Consider the following 15,850-nt stretch of genomic DNA (forward strand, 5'->3'; position numbering starts at 1 on the left):
TAGATTCGTCGAAGCCAAAATGCTTTCCAGTCATCAAAGATGAAGTTTGATCCCAAGCATGGTTTTGTTCGTACTCGAGCCACTTTACTCATAGGGGCCACAGCATGTCTAGCCGCACTTTTGGTATTGTCAGGGAGAGTCTGGCATTTGAGCATGGCGAGAGCCTGCGCTGGAACACCATCAAACCTTCCACTCACTGAACCGTGGGTGGCCCCGAGAATATTCCTCCCAATTTCCCAACCAAATGCTACTATGAATGACTTTTGGAGATCGATTGATCATGTTCCAAATGGCGGTCTTCTCTCAGTGGTGACGGATGACGGCTGCCATCAAGACTGGGGAGTCTCTGTATGGCATCAAATGCATTGTCTATCATTACTAAGGGAACTCTTAGTTGGAGGCAGTCATCACCGAATGGGACATCGTCGGGGATTCTTCAACGAGGATGAGCATGATATGGCATTTTCCGATCATCACTCGCCCTCACACTGGGTTCATTGCCTAGATTATCTTGCACAGGTAAGTTTTGATTTCAGTTCATCAGCAATTGCACACAACGATATCCCCTTCTTTGTAAATTTTGTCGTTCCCCTTGGATGCAGGCTAATGATCTGCGCTGAAGGCAATCTTATGCAGCGCAGACGATACACTGGAGCGCCCAAAAACGTACACAACCTCGACAGGAGAACTACAGGACGTCGTTGACGGCTTTGGTTCTGACGCTGTTCATCATTGCCGCTCGGTATGGCCTGCTTGGGAAGCAGTGAAGCAATCGAGAGAGCGGCCATGGAGAAGTTGGAATCACCAAGCCGGAGATACAGTAACAAGCGTGCGGCGGGAGATTGGCAGATAAGGCTAATTGGGTACTTAAAAAGGGAAAACTGATGCTATAAGAGCTCATCCATTATTTTCAGTACTACTGTATCGGTTAATTGTGTTTTGAGAGGGCAAGGCTCTTGAGATGGTGTCAACAAACCTTGGTGGTAGTAGATTGTTACGTTTGGTGAGAGATGGAATGCCCGTACTCGCAGGCATTACATGGCTTCCCATACGGAGGCTAAATAGTTCTTGCAAATGAATCGACATGATAGCCATGTCAACATTGCAAACTCATCTCTTTGGTCCGGACATCTATCTCCGCAACTCGGCATGAACTTGGCAGCGAAATTGCTCGCTTTTTACTAGACCAGCGCAAACGGAAAGTCACACTGTCAACTGTCGGGATCACAGTAAGCATAAAAAGTGACGAGTAATTCTCGCCCAGATGAATGACGTGCGATTGGAGGTGCCTAATGTCACCTGAGGGCATGGACCAACAATCCGAACGCGTCGTATGAGTTGGGAGTACAAGAAAAGGTCGCACCCCAAATCCCCCGCTACGACGAGACAAGTGTCGTGTTGTTATGTAATTTGTTCATCGAACGATCGCTCGCGATTGTTCCTGAAACGGCGGCGATGAACGGCACCAGCCAATGCTCAGACGACAACTTCGGACCGGCCTTCAGTTGCCCAAACAGTTTCGACTTTACGTTGGTGTTTGAACAGGGAGTCCTCTCCATTAGTGCTTCTGCCATCTTTCTGGTTTTGCTTCCGTTCGAGCTGTTGAAATCTTGGCGGTCGACCAAGAAGACGTTGCCAAGTAGAACGTTCATTGGGAAAGCTGTAAGAATTCGGGTCCGAAGTCAAGAAGGATGGTATCGCCTCGCAATTCTTACTAATGAGAATTTCGCAGCTCTTGAGCGCCAAATTGCTTGCTTTGCACCTGGCCCTCGTCATCCTATGGTCGAGAAATGACACTTTGCGCACAGCTATCCCGTACTCTGTACTCTCTCTGGTTGCCATTGCGGCATTGTCCATCTTGACATTGTTGGATCACCACCGGGCTGTAAAATCTTCATCACTGCTCATAGCATTTTTACTCATCTCCGTGCTATTTGATGCCGCTCAAGCAAGAAGCTTGTTTCTACGAGGAACCTCGACTGCTATTGCTGCTATACTTTCCACAGTGATAGCCCTCAAGGTGTTCTTGTTGGCAGTCGAGCTTAGAAACAAGCGCACATTTCTCAAGGAACCCTACAAGAACCTCCCCCCAGAGGCACTCAGTAACATCCTCAACCGCATTTTCTTCTGGTGGATTAATCCTACGTTTCGGCAGGGTTATGGGACAGGCTTGACATTGGAGTGGTTATGCGAAGTTGACATAACTTTACAAACCGGTTCTGTGCAGCAACGAATTCTCGATCAATGGAGACGATGTATGTATATAGAAGCCCTGTTGCAAAACTTTAACTCACAGGGAGACTGGACTGATCTTTTTGTGCTACAGGCTCTCATCAAGGCAGATACGCCTTAGTTCATGCGTTTGCAGGCGCACTTCGATGGCCAATGCTTGCGGTTGTCGCCCCTCGCCTGGCCTTGGTGGGTTTCAACTATGCCCAGCCGTTTCTGATTAACAGAGCAATTCGCCTTCTCGAAGAAAAATGGAACGACGAGACCAGGAATTACGGTTATGGACTTATTGCCGCCACAGGGATAATTTATCTCGGTATCGCGGTAAGCGACTACATATTCTCAATTAGCAGTTCGACTAGACTAACGGACCAAGATGTCGACGGCACTATATCAATACAAGCTTCGTAGATTTCTCACACTGGTTCGAACAGCCGGGATATCACTGATATACGTCACGTCGTTACATGCTTCTGCAGAAGATCAGGATGAAGCAACAACTGCTACTCTGATGAGTACGGATGTTGATCGAGTAGTTACCGGACTGGAGTTGGTACACGAAACGTGGGCTCGACTGCTTGAGATTGCAATTGGCGTGTGGCTACTCGCTAGGCAAATGGGAGCCATAGCTGTTGCGCCTGTTTTAGTAGTAATCCGTAAGTCCGATCATGGGCTAATGCAGGGCCTCTCGTGTTTCTGACTTTTTGATAGTTTGCTTTGCGTGGCAGACCTGGCTTGCTCGGTACATTGGGCCAAGGCAATTGCCATGGATTCAAGCCATCCAGACCAGGGTGGGCAAAACTTCTTCGGTTCTTCGCAACATGAAGGCAGTTCGGGTCATGGGACTGGCAGATGTCGTTGAGACTACATTACAAGGCCAGCGAATTAGGGAACTGCAGCTTTCCAAAGCATTCCGCTGGATGATTGTTTGGATCAACATGGTTGGTAAGTATACTTAGAAACGTCACCCGATGTCTTTTATGTAACAAACTCTGACTGTAGTATAGCATCCATCCCACAGACTCTAGCTCCGCTGGTTGTATTCGCGTCATATTCTATACGAACTGTTGTGACTGGCGGCGATCAACTCTCAGCCGTCAACGCCTTCACTTCTCTCGCTATCATATCCCTGGTTACTAGCCCAACGGTCAATTTGCTGGCCTCCATTCCTTCGCTGAGAGTGGCAGAGGGATGTTTAGACCGCATCCAAAAATATCTTCGTGCCTCATCCAGTGGCCACGAGCGGTCAACTCATCGTCAACAACCATCAACGCATAGCTTAGTCGAAGATCCCACCCAACATGAGATGCCTACGATTGACGCTGAAGCAAAATCTGATGGTTACTTAGTGAAGCTGAAAGACGTTACTTTAGGTCCTAACACTGATACAGAAGCTCTCCTCGACAATGTCAATCTCAACTTTCAGAAAGCTAGCTTCACCATAGTTACCGGTCCCGTGGGGTCTGGGAAGTCTCTTTTCTTGAAAACCCTTTTGGGAGAGACTATTCCTCGCAAGGGCTCCGTTTCGGTCTTCACGAAGTCCGTAGCTTATTGTTCGCAAACTCCATGGCTGCCAAATGGCTCGTTTCGTGACGTTTTGTGCGGGGCAGAAGAGTTTGCATCAGAATGGTACAATTCTGTTATTCACTCTTGCGATCTGAAACAGGACATAGATGAGTTTCCCCAGGGCGACTTGTCCATCATTGGCAGTCGTGGCTCGAACTTGAGTGGAGGACAAAGGCAAAGACTGGTACGCGACAATGTTCCCAACCCCCCCTTTCATTCTCACTATCAATGGTCCGTCCGGAATATCTAATGAGTACAGGCTTTGGCGCGAGCTATATACGCACGCAGGGAGCTGCTTCTCCTTGACGACGTTTTCAGCGGCGTTGACAAAGAAACAGAATACAGAATTTCGCAAAGACTCTTTGCGCAAGATGGTTTTCTTCGCAGGTCGAATTGCACCACCATCTTTGTCACGCACTCTGGTATGTTTCCAACTCGTATTCGTGGACTTGACACTAAAATTGAAGTAGTTCAGAGTTTGTCAATGGCTGATGCTGTGATCGTGCTTGACCCCGAAGCTAGAACTGCCCAGTCTTATATACCGAATGAACTTGAGACTCTGCCTACCTCAGCTAGCCATTCATCCACCACATCTCAACACTCATCGATTGAAGAGAAAAAGGCCAGTCCTATGGCAGGTATGCAGAATACCAGATCTGCTACAGCCACAAATGCTGTGAAGGGCTGCAGCATAGAAGATTTGGAAGATCTAGCCCGGCGCACTGGTGACACTTCATGTTATCTCTATTACTACAAGGCAATAGGTCTCACACGTACCGTGGTGGCTGTAGTGATCCTCGTCATATACACCTTTGCATCAAATTTCCCCAGATACTGGATCAAGTGGTATACTGACAATCCAACTCCGAGATTCCCGGTCTTCATCGGTGTCTACGTTTGGCTGGTAGCGATGGCCAGCTTAAGCCAAGGCGCGATGATCTGGTATGATTCCCGTGTAAGACAACCAAGTGCTCGGAAGGGCTGACCAGAGCAGGCAAATCATGATCAATATTGTCCCCAAATCTGGAGCCGAGCTGCATAGAATCCTGCTGCGCACGATAATGCATGCCCCGATGCGATTCTTCTGGACAACTGACTCCGGAGTCACCCTCAACCGGTTTAGCCAGGACATGACCTTAGTTGATGCCGTTCTTCCTACTGCTGCTTTTGGAACATTTCTTGGTACGTTTACGCGAGGTTTATAATGGATTTTATCAAAGACTAATATTCTCTCAAAGCGGTGTTTCAGTGCGCTGCCCAGCTTGCTTTTATCGCCATTGGATCTAGTTATATGGCAGTTTGTATCCCAGTAGCGGCGATCTCGCTCTTTTTTGTTCAAAAAGTCTACCTTCGTACTTCCAGACAACTGCGATTTCTCGACCTCGAGGCCAGGAGTCCCTTGTTCACGCACTTCGTCGAGACGACAGAGGGCCTTGCAAGCATTCGGGCATTCAACTGGCAAGAGTCCTTCATCGAGAGAAATATCAGATGTCTCAATCAGTCGCAAAAGCCATACTATCTCCTCCTCTGTATTCAGCAATGGCTAATTCTTGTCCTTGACTTGATGGTCGCTGCCATAGCTCTTATTTTAATGGCTCTAGCAATGACTCTTCGGAGTAGCACCAACGGTGGAGCGCTGGGAGTTGGTTTAACTGCCGTCTTGTCGTTTAACCAGGCTTTGCAGACCTTGATGATCAGTTGGACTCAAATGGAAACTTCTCTTGGAGCAATTGCGAGAACGAAGAATTTGGAAACTGCCCTCCCGCCTGAGGATACGAATGACGAGGACATCGAGCCACCGGCTGACTGGCCTCGTGATGGGTCAATTGAATTTCGCGATGTATCTTTATCTTACAAGTAAGTTATATTAAAGAAGTGTGCTTTTGGGGTATTCTTCTAATTTGATAATTCAGTGAGGAGACAATTGCTTTGGACCATGTTTCATTTCGCATTGAACCGCGTCAAAAGGTTGCAATCCTGGGCAGAACCGGAAGGTGAATGACATCCTATGATTATTTTGACTTTGAAGATTTGCTAACCGTCTTGCAACAATCTAGTGGCAAAAGTACGATTCTCGCCGCTTTACTTCGGCTTGTAGACATTTCGCCCACAGCGTCTCCGGGGCAGATTTTAATTGACAACACGCCTATCACCAGCATTAATCGCAGGGTGCTGCGATCTCGCATTTTATCAATCCCACAAGACCCGGTATATCTCCCAGGCTCTGTCCGCTATAATGCCTATCCGTTCAGTGAAGACGAGGTTCAGTCACACGACGAGTTGATTGTCGCCGCCTTGGAAAATGTGACTCTGTGGGAAGTCATAAAAGAACACGGAGGTCTAGACGGTGATATGGCCGCACTGTCATTGTCTCAGGGACAGGGACAACTATTTGCTATTGCAAGAGCTATCATCAGAAAGGATATTGGCGAAAAGAATGATGTTAGAAATGTGAAGAACGATCCTGAGCCAGCTGGAGACCACTTCAGGCACAGAATCTTGCTTATAGACGAGGCGACTAGTAACGTGGACGCTGACACCGACACCAAGATGCAAGCATTAATTGGGCAGGAATTCCGCCATTTCACGGTCATCACCATCGCGCATCGATTGGAGTCTATTAGGGGTTCAGATGTGGTGGGAGTCATGGACCAAGGCGAAATGGTGAAATTCGGTCCTGCAGCAGAGATCCTGGGCGATATTACGGAACAAGCATAGGGACTTGCTCTTGTTCAATTTGACTTTCATTTCTTTTAAGACACTAAACTAAAGAAGATGTCAAAGCGGCCTTATGGCTTTAGCCATGTATATTCTATTCTTCTATCTTCTTAGCCTCTATGACTTGTAAGGGCCGTATCCGGCGGATTTAGTACTGCTCTGCTCAACTGAGTGCTTCAACATTAGAGTATGGCTTATGAAGGTCGACGAAGTGAATTTGCAACCACAACTCCTTTTGACATGTAGCCATTTGGTGGAGAGTTCGAAACACGTCAACATTCACGGGCCCCATCTGTTTGAACTATGGGAGAATGCTGGGTAGACGGCAACCCTGTTTCCTTAGATACCGGGGGTTAGAAAAGGGGTGTGTAGGCTGCCCTTGGATTTGGATAAATGGTGAGGCGGGGGATATTGGAGCTGTAATTGGAAACACATAACAACTCTTGGTGGTGGCCATCTTGGCGCATGGAGACCAAGATGCTAACCAGGTTAAAGCAGCCACCACAAGTGAGACCAAGCCTGAATAGAGACGAGGCTTGCGGATCGCATCGCCGTCAGAATTTCTGTCTTTCTGATGTTACTACTTCGAGCACTTCCTTTTAGGTCTGGGTGGTTTATACACTATACCCAAGGGTGGACGGCAACCTGATGTGGTGAACCTTGGGCAATCCTAAGTTGGCCATGCTCAAGTTGGAAAGACTGCAACTAGGCCAATGATAACTGTCACAGCATTCAGTTTTTTATCAAAATACTTCCCCCTAGTCGCGTCGTCTAGCATGATCTCACTTTCCAAAGCTCTCTTGTGTTGCTGATCCAAACATCAGAATTACCTTGGCATATCATTTTATATGTCTGAAACAGTCTGGTGGTACTTGATTCCTTAGCCCACGAATCCGTTGGCTCGTTGATAAAACGCGTCGTTCGTCTGGGATCGACGTGGCTATGTACCAACCTTCCAATCATTTGCTTCCAAAGCCACTCTATATCTAACCGTGTGACCTACCAAGGAAGAGGAGTCTAGACGATTCTGACAATCAAACCGGGCTGACACGGGCGTAGTGGCTTCCTGTTTTGACAACCGCGGATTTCATGTGACCTGTGGCCGTAAACGCATGGGTTCGAGGGTGAGAACAAGGATCATGGCACTACGGACTCTGGTATATCTCTCATATAGATATGGACGAAGCACAGGGTGTGTGGATACTTCAACAAGAGTTGGGCTCGCTTCTCCATCTGAAACCATCAATGGAACAAGGATATGGAGATACTCCGGCGGAGAAAAACAGTCATGTCACGCCTTTGGCTGTATTCGAACTCCTCGGGGACGTGGCGGATGATGGCTGGGCTATCAAGAGACTAGGCGGTTTATACCAGCCTGTACCTGCACTTCATGGATGAAGCATGCACAGCATAACTGGTCAGAGGGACGATGGCAAGCGATGATGCAAGTTGCAGTCATTGGTGGCTATCTTGATACCAAGTCATGATGACGAAGTTAGAAATCACGATTGTCTAAATCTAGGAATTCAAGGCTTGAATAGACGTCGATCAAGGAAGATCTTGACTCCTCTTCCTGTCTTTATGACATCTGACAACTGGAGACTCTATCACGTACACCCACTACCGACTGAAACGATAGCACCCACTACCTGGCCAGCTCATTCTGGTAGAAGCTTTGTCCTAGCTGAAACTCCAATAGATGTTGCCGCGTCCGTCTTACTGTGGAATGGTTATAACTTGGTAGGATGACTTATGCAGGGCTTGGCTTTAGCACAACGGCACGGCTGAGAGCCGGTGAAGCCACTGCACATCACAGCCCTCTTGTTTCCTGTATTGGGGTTAAATCGTATGAACCTCTCCAGCTTCGTGCAATCCACTATAAAATGGGCCATAACTGCTGCCAGGTATTCGACAGCCTCATGGCAAGGCGCCTAAGCCTGTTAACGCCACTGTGGGTGGAAGCAAGCCTACAACGCCACAGAGTCGTGCCATACGCAGTGCCTATCAGAATACGCCGATTTATATGATTCAAGGCACGATAAAAAGAAAATTTTCCGTATTGTGTGGCCGCAGTTCGTAGAACTTCGAACACCAGTCGATTCAGGATGGCGTCAAGTTCAGCTATCTCGGAAAAGACATACGCCGCGCATCACGAAGAGGAGCTGGCTGATGAGGGAGGAACAAAAAAGATTGGTAGACCAAATCGATCACCCATTGCCGGTTAGCGCGCTGTAGCCCTATTGACAAACTTCAGATACGGATGTAGTGAGAATTGCTGGAAACCTAAGTCGTAGAAACCGGTGCGGTGGCAAGCCCCTGATACTTAAGATTGGACGTGTAGTATCAGTCATATAGATTTTCTATCTGTACTATAGGACACCTGATGCTAGAGAACATAGTTTATTCAAAACGCGTTTCGTTCGTTATCCCGCGGGGGAAAAAATTCAGACATTTACTGAACAGACGAATCATGGACCTGCCACCTCTGTAACCAGACATTAACCTTGCGGACGACAGACGAACCAGCATAGTGGCGGCCTTTGTTGCAACATGGGTTCTCGCAGTTCTTGCAATTGCTTTGCGTATTGTGAGTCGGAAATTATCAGTTGAAAAGCTGTGGCTGGAGGGTTGGTTCATTCTATAAGCTCTTGTAAGTAAGATCACTCTCCATGAACACATCCACCAAGTTCTCTGTAGCGCAGGTATTAATCACTGAGGCTTTCATTATGACGCTGACATCACGAGAGCCCCCTCAACTGCTCATGTGATTGGGATGGCTGGCTATGGATACTTTTTGTCGCACTCGCCTTCGTTCACTTCGTGCATGATCTCCTAGATATGTTCGTATTCTACTCAACATGCCTCTAACAGACGACTGTATTCCAATTTTAGCTGCTATTAGCCGTGGCTTAGGACGATATATCTGGCCAAACCTCCAGATTCTCTATACGCTTGGGCAACAGGTCTCGTTATTGCTGAATTAAGTTAAATCTTTGCGTTACTGATTGTGAAATTATCCATTTTGGCTTTTTATTGGCGCTCCTTTCACTTTGAGAAGTCTATCAAGATCTGCATTTGGTTTTTAGTAGTCATCGTATGGTTCTGGTTCACTGCAGTGGTATGGTTGTATGACAGTCGCCCCAAACACTGCATCTTGACACAGAATCAAAACTATGTATAATGTTGATTAAATCTCTTTTGTATTTCTCATATAATGAGTGTGACATACATCAGTTCTGACAGGTTATAGTGACACTTTGCCAGCAGTCTCTGCCAATACATGCCTTTTGGTCGCGGTTTAATCCTGATCGCTCACTTACCCCGTCCAGCTACAAATGCAGTATTGACGATGGAGAGTTTTTCTACGCCAGAGCAATTCCTGCAATCATTACGGATATTTTCCCTTTGATTCTCCCGGTTCCATATGTATGGAGGTTGCATCTACCAGAAAGCAGCACTGATGGGCTTTGTTTCTACTCGGGTTATTGTAAGATGTGCCGCTGCTCAATTATCTCCCTTCCTTCAATCCCAAACCCGGGGCTGAATAAGTTACACCTTACATGATACGGATCCAAACGATTAACATATTGGCAATATCCACCAAGATGGTGAGCCCGCATAGCTCAACAGATAAGCCGTCTAGATGGAACGAAAGAGGCAACGGTTCGCACTCTGTGTTTGCCAAGGTTACATCTGGTGATAGCACGAGCGATCGACATGTCATTATGTCTGGGATTGCTAGTCTGTCTGACGAGACAGCAAGTATCGGGGATAACCTGTCTCGTATGGAAAGATCTGGGAGTGTTGGTGGTGAGGGGGGTTCTTCGTGCCACATTGGGCTTGCTGCTGAGATTCAACTGCACCGCCGAACTCTGCTCGTGGATAAGAATCCATTCTGACGCTGCAATGGTTAAGTTAATGGCCATTAAGTTAAGTGTCATCTTGATTGGGCAATGATGGTTACGTACCAACAGTCCCGCTCTGCTCGTACTGTCAAACCAACACAACGACAGCTAGGCATGTGCCAATAAGTACCTGCCTTATGAATTTCAATTGAATATTGCTCGTTAAACTCCCAAATGTTGTAAATGATGCATAGACCGGGGTATGTGATGACACGCCGCCACAAGCGCATATGGCCGCCAGCACGGAATTCAGTTCAATGCAACTTTCCGAATAGTGTCTCATCACCAAAAAGCAATTATAAAACGGCTTATGGTCGACTGAATGGAAATTTATACAAACCAGACGTCTGCCGCCACGCTGTCCGTGCACGTACTTCCCGTGTCAAGGCAACCCCCTCCAGCATAAGGCCAAGCCGAAGGAACCATTCTTAACCTAGGTTGTTTAGATGGTCATTAGCAAAGTCCCTCGGTTCACTTCATTTCCAAACCTGTTCTCATTCCAAGATCCGCTGCACGGACCAACTGACTCGGTGGCTTGCGGTAGAAACGGCCTACCTCGACTCATATGACAAGCCTGTTGGTTCAGCCACAACTCTATCAAGAGGCATGATAGGCTACCAAGTGATCTCGAAACCTTTATTGGCTGCCAGCAATCGTGTGCTAAGATGGTGCTAGGATTGAATGAAGGGACATCTGGAGTACCAAGATTTCGAAGAGGAGATTCTTGGCTACCAAGGTGAGTGGCTTCCAGTGATGTTCCTTGTCAAGTGGCTGTCTGAATCCAATTACACCGTAATGCATGCCGATGGGTTTCCGGCAACCGCGGGTTTCCTTGTCAAAGCGAGACAAAATTGACGCGATTTATTTGGCCCTTTGGTTGGTGCCTTATTATGGGCATGCTGGGCCGGTGCACTCTCTCTGCCCGCCACCCATATATGATAGGCTACATCTCAAAGCCCCCCTGAGGTGTAAAAGAATTTCTGGAGGCATATTGAGATAGAAACATTCCATCGCGTATGGTATGGTGAGCGATGAATAACGTGTTACAAGGGTAGGCTCCAGAGACGCAAAGCAGCTGGCCACGATAGTTGCAACACGTCAACGGCATGTAACTTAAGCTATCACTTTGCATCCGCGGAGCGTTCCCTTTTGCCAAGCCAATTATCTAGCGGTAATTTCCTTCATACACCGGCTTCGCTTTTCGCCAGCGATACTTGCCTACGCGGCCCGAAGGAGAAAGCGGAGAGGCTTACGTGTATAGTAACAAGGACAGCTTCATTCTTACGGAGTAGACGTTGTGGAAATAGATTAGTCGCAGTTGTCGACCTTCGTTTGTAAGACACGGAACGAGTCATCCCCAGAGAGACCCGAACCAGCGCGCCGTGCGACCATAGCGGCGACTAGCTGTGAGACGTCGAGATACCTTCCATGGAAGGCCTTAATCACTCAATTACTATTAACAACTTAAACCCGTAAATCTGTTAGAGCCGGTCATTGCCCGGTATCAAACCCCTGTATCTGAGATGGGCGAGACATCTGGGCCACGACTCATATTGTCTAGTCAAAGGGGCCCTGTTTGATTTTGTACGTGTCTGACAGGGCACTGTTGCTCATACTTCTGTTTTTGAGATTTCAACACTTTGTCCACAGTCATGCTCTGGACATCGAGCAGGGGGCAGCTGAGTTTGTAGACAATTCTCCATGTTTCCACCCAGGTCTCCCCACAGCCGTCCACTCTGGGTGTAGATTCGTGCTTGGTAACGGATGGAGACGTTCTAAAAACAAGAAGAAACCATCCATGAAACCCCTTCCAGGGCATTCGATCAAGATACTTGACTCAAGTCATAACGGTGAACCCTGTACACCTGTCGCTCTTTGAGAATCATACGTGTTGTACAATGTTCTTGGGTCTCCGCTAAGCTGGCGTGATCTAAAATTGTGCCGTCTCTTCTTGATGGTTGTTTCAAATGCACTAAATGACACTTTTCTATTACAAACAGTCTCCTAAGCCAGACTTTGATTTCTCAGCTCGTGGATCGACCTGTTGGCACATTTAGCACGACGCTATTTACGCAGCAGTAACGCACCATCCAATACCATTGTGGCACCTTGAGGACGCGACGAAGACGAAACAAATGCAGAAACCTGCTCATTTTGATTTTACTCCCTTTGATGATCAGAAAATAACCCCCATCCCACGAGAGAACTCGAAAAAATTGCTCATGGTTGAAACTATTCCGGAGCGGCAGATGCGGAAGGCTTGCAATTTACCACTTTACAATATTATCTTCCAAGCCATATTGCTTTGATGTGTATGTCACACATGCGGGTGCGGCGGTTCCTCATGAAGTAGCCTCTGTGATTTTATAAAAGGATCAGCCTGTACCCATCGTGGCGTTGGAATGACTCTCAGCCTGGCCGCGTTTTCGGCTGGGCATCATGCATCCATCTGCAGATCGAACTGCAGCACAACTCAGGAACTGGCATAACTTTACGAGCCGGAGAGTAACAACGGCAAATGGGCTTGAACATCCCTAGTATAATACTTCGTTTTATGGTCTGTCACCAGTCTCACCACATTCTCGGCAGATGGAGGATGGCATTTCGGAAGCTAAGCACCATTCCCGCTATCTTGCAGAATACGCCATAGAGTAAGAGACCCCACTGTGAGAGCCGGAGAATCTTCCGTCTAGGGCTAACAGTGTTTAACTTGTACCCACGGTGGGAGATGTCGTACTTCTCTTTCACTTGTTGGAGACACCAGAGAAGACGTGGCAGCAAATGACCCACAGGTGAATCCATTCCCAGTCTAAGACGGAAAGGAAAGCCCTGACGTGTCAGAGAGCCATATCTCTCATAGTAAGAAGGGCTACCGTGATTACTTCAATATAATTTTGTTTTAAGGTTCTTTTGGGGGGTCAGCCGTTGGTAGAATCTTTCGTTTACATCTGACTGAAGTTTCAAGGAGACCGAGAGAATATAAGGATGATCCGTACACACGATAGCATACTTCAAGGAGAAGGGGGGTATTGAGAGCCCCAAGGGCAGTCATGGAACAGGGATGACACTGGGCCATAACAAATGCAGAACGAGTTTCACATTTTGCGCAGAAAACTCAAGCCTCCGTCTGACAGATGTCTGCGAAGGTCGTTGCCAAGAGGCTTCACTCCACGCATGGGCCTTCGTAAACAAGTCAAGCAGCTTGAAGTCTATTGGACACGTTAACCACGCTTTTTTAGTTCTTTCTAAGAGATTGAAGAGGCGCTGGATACGGATGAGGCTCCGAGGTTCTTGTGAGGCTGTCTTGCAACAGCCTGGCGTTATGGTGTTCGGGGCGTTTTTGCCATTGGGACAGCTGCAAGCCAGTTGAAGTTGGCTTACACTGATCGAATGGACCTATTGACTTCTGGAAGTGACATATTTCCATGTTTTTTGATAGAGTACACTCCGTGGATACGGAGAATTTACACAGAGAATTTGCATCATTTAACGTAATCCATACTGCGTCTCCATTTTTGGGATGCCCATCTTCTTGTATATAACCCACAAGGACACATATATTAAAACACAAATGTGAAAATAGAATTTAGGTACTACTTTATGCGGCGGAAGATTACCGAGTACAGTCCTGCCCGTCTCGCTTGGCGTAGAGCTGAGGCAATAGGCGCCTGCGACGTGAGGCACCGACGTCCGATAGCGCATATTCCTTTACTTCCCGTGTGCCATGGCGGCAGAGACGGTCTTACTAGTCTTGGTATGGAAGCACTAATGTGTCTGGCTATCCTCATGGAAGTCGGCACGGCTGGCAGTGTATGACCAGAGACTTCCGTAGCCCAAATCCCTGAGCGCAACCCTTGTAACCTTTGGTGTGCCGCCAGCCAACATTTCAGACCGGTGTTGGCTATGCCACTTTGACTTGAAATGACCTACCCCAGCACGGTAAAGCCTCATTCGAGAGTGGCAGGCCTGGGCTCGTCTACACTTCACGGCCATTCACGGATCTTCTGGCAAGACTTATAAGAGGGGTAGGAAGACAAAGCCCCGAGAGGAACCAAGAACCAAGAACCAAGAGTGAATTATCGAAAGTGAAATGCTCCCACCACTCCGGATGATGAATTCACAAGGAGTTCAAAAGCGAAGGAGTAAGTTTGGCCACCCATGCTGTTCTCAATATTACTTTTGCTTACAATCGGCCCTATCTCCACCATAGTCAGGAGAGCTGCATCCACCCTGAGCCCTGCACAGCTAGCACGAAAGCGAGCAAAGGACCGCGATTCTCAAAGAGCGGCTCGTGCTAGGAATAAGATCCATATCGCTGAGTTGGAACGCGAAATCTTGCTGCTCAGAGACGGTCCCGTGCGAGAAGTCGAGGAGCTGCTCTATCGGAACCAAATGCTGGAGAATGAAGTTCGATACTTACGACAGGCATACGAGGCTATCACCACAACATGCTCGATAGATTCTACGAGAATTTCGTTCGAAAGTAGTGATCTACTACCGAGACCGACACAGACCGCGATGAACCCAACGATGCACCACGCCCATCAAAATCTTGTTAGGAGAGAGTCTCCAGGCACAACGCAATACGCGATTCCAACTAGCAATGGACAGATGGAAGACCGGCAATACTATGGAATGGAGAGCTCCCAGTCTCCAAGGAGCTATGCTCCGGTTGTATTCCGCCCACTCTCCTCAAACTTCGTCGTCCCCTCCTCGACTGTGCCGATACACCAATATTCAAAGAGCAATGAGTTGGCTCCCCTGATGTCTTCACAGGGCCCTTCCACTAGTCAAATAGGGGGAACTGCTGAAGGTTTGCAGCCAGAAATAGAATTCACGCCTAGGTGGCCTGTCAAGCGCGACTGGGGAAGGTCAGGGGAGACCCCTATTACTGAACAATTTACGACAATGAGTTGTTGGACTACTTCAACTCCAGCAAAACATCGCTATGATCCATTGCTGAGAGATGAGTGAGGTTTGGAGAGTTTGAAGGGTTTGGGCACAAATTGAATCTGCGATATTGAAGGGACAGTTTAGTTATAGTCGATGAAACCGGGATGTTTCTACTTTCTATCTTGAACTATAGTTAAATTATACATAATAACCCAGACTTGATCCTCTAACCGTGCCATGTAGCGCTTGATATCTATCTACATGAATTGATAATGAGAGCGGTATTCTCAGAACGAAAGAATAATAAATACCGCAAGTATCAAAGAAAAAGTGACTGCTATGTCATTTGACAAGCAAACAGGAACGCTCCGTTGATACAGAGTTTCTAAGACATATTTTGTTGACAGCAAGCTTCGGACACAGAGGAACAGCCACCAAGAATATAGAGAATTATGCCTAGTTCATATATCAAGTAACAACTAATATGAGGTAGATCTTAGCATACTGCTGTCGTATAGAAGTTTGTTTCTTCTCTTGTA

General features: G+C 47.3%; 1 protein-coding gene across 1 annotated transcript; it reads left to right on the forward strand.

Annotated features, from left to right (window-relative positions):
• Nucleotides 1-1,455: 1,455 nt before the first annotated feature.
• Nucleotides 1,456-6,513, forward strand: VFPPC_03277 (ABC multidrug transporter; the record flags this gene model as incomplete). The annotated part of the gene is made up of 12 exons (XM_018282797.1): nucleotides 1,456-1,662; nucleotides 1,733-2,255; nucleotides 2,327-2,553; nucleotides 2,606-2,885; nucleotides 2,941-3,174; nucleotides 3,237-3,979; nucleotides 4,055-4,217; nucleotides 4,266-4,737; nucleotides 4,790-4,977; nucleotides 5,034-5,652; nucleotides 5,709-5,789; nucleotides 5,853-6,513. 12 exons carry the CDS (start codon nucleotides 1,456-1,458, stop codon nucleotides 6,511-6,513), a joined length of 4,398 nt encoding a protein of 1,465 aa, XP_018147424.1.
• Between the last annotated feature and the right edge of the window lie 9,337 nt (nucleotides 6,514-15,850).

Source organism: Pochonia chlamydosporia, chromosome 2 (genome assembly GCF_001653235.2).
Source record: "Pochonia chlamydosporia 170 chromosome 2, whole genome shotgun sequence".
Taxonomy (NCBI): Eukaryota; Fungi; Ascomycota; class Sordariomycetes; order Hypocreales; family Clavicipitaceae; genus Pochonia; species Pochonia chlamydosporia.